The sequence below is a fragment of the Salvia splendens genome, chromosome 2 (genome assembly GCF_004379255.2).
Source record: "Salvia splendens isolate huo1 chromosome 2, SspV2, whole genome shotgun sequence".
NCBI classification, from domain to species: Eukaryota; Viridiplantae; Streptophyta; class Magnoliopsida; order Lamiales; family Lamiaceae; genus Salvia; species Salvia splendens.
In genome coordinates, this window is record NC_056033.1 from 28,817,036 (window position 1) to 28,819,290 (window position 2,255).

The 2,255-nt window shown below is 38.2% G+C and overlaps 1 protein-coding gene across 2 annotated transcripts; it reads right to left on the bottom strand.

Moving 5' to 3' along the window:
• Positions 1 to 246: 246 nt before the first annotated feature.
• LOC121763861 (protein FLUORESCENT IN BLUE LIGHT, chloroplastic-like) lies at positions 247 to 1,758 on the bottom strand. Of its 2 annotated transcripts, none has more exons than XM_042159953.1 (4): positions 1,525 to 1,758; positions 1,042 to 1,210; positions 642 to 959; positions 247 to 567 (listed from the first exon to the last, which is right to left on the bottom strand). In XM_042159953.1, exons 1-4 carry the CDS (start codon positions 1,732 to 1,734, stop codon positions 365 to 367), a joined length of 900 nt encoding a protein of 299 aa, XP_042015887.1. In that variant the 5' UTR covers positions 1,735 to 1,758; the 3' UTR covers positions 247 to 364. The 2 variants fall into 2 exon arrangements, with proteins under 2 accessions (XP_042015887.1, XP_042015893.1); XM_042159959.1 differs by having other exon boundaries at positions 411 to 551.
• Between the last annotated feature and the right edge of the window lie 497 nt (positions 1,759 to 2,255).

Here is a 2,255-nt window from a genome sequence, read left to right on the forward strand (position 1 = left end):
TTACTCAACAAACAAGACGAGAACATCCTTATGAACATACCATGGCTGATTTTCCAGTTGATCCTGCTTGCAGGCCTCAGCTCGTTCATGAAAAACAGTTGCTGCATTCTACTAAAAATTATGGCTTGGTTTCTATCACATGTATTCTATCATCATTATGTCAGCTATTTAAATGAAATAACAAACTATTATGTTTAGGTGTGTATTGGAATTTCCTTGAGAGATATTTTCGATTCAAATCAGAAGGAGGTCAAAGATAACAAGTACATTAGATCTACAACAAAATTTATCGTCCATACAAGCTCAAACTATGCATTACATCCGCAACCAAACACAAGATAGAGAGATTACACGAATTGAAAGATCAGTCGGACTGTAACCTCGCAATATACTGATCATAGTATTTTGCAGCTCTCTCAAGATCTCCAAGCTCAGTGTAACAATCAGCTATAGCACCGTACGCTTCTGTATTTCCAGACTCCTCTCCTTCCTTTTGCGAGATTTCCAAAACCATGGAGTGGTACTTGATGGCATCCCTATACTTTCCCTGCCTTTGCAGCGACGCCCCTAAGTATAGTTAACCGTTTTCATCAATAAGAGAGGACAAGTAATAAGCAAGGCAATTATGATACAGAAAATACCTAAGCCCCTTGCAGCCTTTTTCGCTTCAATTGGATCTTCAAGATTCTCAGCAAGCTCAAGCGCCGCCTTGAACTCAGAAAACGCCCTCCCAGGGTCCTGATTCCTTAGGAAATTCTTCCCATTTTTGAGACGGGAAATCAAATCTTGCTTCCTTGAATCAACAATGACTTCGTTTTCTGCAAAGCGGCCGCTAGGAGCATAGCTCAAACCGGGTGCATAAGATTCAATCTTAGCCTGCCTTCTCAGAGCAGAGTTGATCTGGCGCAGCTGTTCATTCAACCGAAGCAGCTCACCTCTCCTCTGCCGCGCAAGAAGCCCTATATTATTAGAATATTAAGCAATAGCAAATGGAAAAGGCAAAGGCAAAATGAGTTTCTAAAATGAGCAGCAGCAGCCAACCTCCAACGGTTGCCCCAATGAGGGAAAAGAAAAGCAACAATGGCATATTCATGTTGAACACAGAATTGTCAGCTTCACATGTCTCAGCTAGTGCTTGAAAAGGATTAGCAAACAATATGGCATTGGAGACTATGATTGTTGTTGCTGGAAGCCTCAAGACCATTCTCTCCTGATATTATGATAAGGGAATAACATTACTTAATTCAGATCTACCAAACACTGCATTTGAGCATAATTCCACACTAATACTTTCCAATGGATAAATAAAACACAAATACTACAACAAATCAACATCACATAACTCTTCAAAACTCAAATTAAGCACTAAAAAACATCATCATATCTTTAAAAGACAAAGGGAAGGAAATAACAACACATAATTCACATTCAAGAACGGCAAGATTCAATTTTTATCGAGACCTATCCACCAAAAAAATAAGATTTTCAACCAAAAAAATTAGTAGCTCTCAATAGCTATAGCACCTTGAGATCGTTTTCCGGTAGCAGAAGAACTTTATCTTCTCCAGTAGAAGCACCTGCATTGCCATTGATCGAAGCAAAGATTTTGAAAAACGAGTTGGGCTTGGGGTTTTTCGGTATCTTGAGAGATGTGTGAGAAACCCTAGAGAGAGTGCGAGGCCATTGACAAGGGCTCAATGTCAGAATCCCTTGCTTCATGGTCGTCGTCGTCATCCTCCTCTTCTCTACCCCTTTTCAATTAACTACCGATTTTACTTACTCCATTATTTTATTTTATTTTATTTTATTTTCGACTAATTTTTTTTTATTTTGATTACTACTCCGGCTCACAAGTAATCAGGCCATCCACAACGCTGTTCCTATACCGTTCCTAAACCGTTCCTTAAACCACTATTTGAGGGCCCCACTGTACTTTTTTACTCCATTCCTTAACTAAGGAACGGAACCTGCAACCCTCGTTCCTTAACCGTTCCTTAACCGTTCCTTAAATTACTATTCATTCAATTTCATTTTTTTTTAATTTCAACTCAATTCAATTAAAAAAACAAACACATTTTATTAAAAACACACAACATTAAAACAAAGTTACAACTTAAACTTAAAAAAATAAAAAGCACACAATTAAAATCATAAAAAAATAAAAGTACACAATTTTAATAATTTCATCCGCCAAAGTTTGCCCAAATGTGCTCAATTAGATCATGTTGGAGTTGGGTGTGGGCGCTAGAGTCGCG

What these genes read in the sequence shown, in the direction of transcription:
- LOC121763861 (XM_042159953.1), bottom strand. Translation starts at nt 1,734, where the DNA reads ATGACGACGACGACCATGAAGCAAGGGATTCTGACATTGAGCCCTTGT. An exon ending in TACCGGAAAACGATCTCAAG is followed by an intron (nt 1,211 to 1,524) that starts GTGCTATAGCTA and finishes TCATAATATCAG; the next exon opens with GAGAGAATGGTCTTGAGGCT. An exon ending in CATTGGGGCAACCGTTGGAG is followed by an intron (nt 960 to 1,041) that starts GTTGGCTGCTGC and finishes CTAATAATATAG; the next exon opens with GGCTTCTTGCGCGGCAGAGG.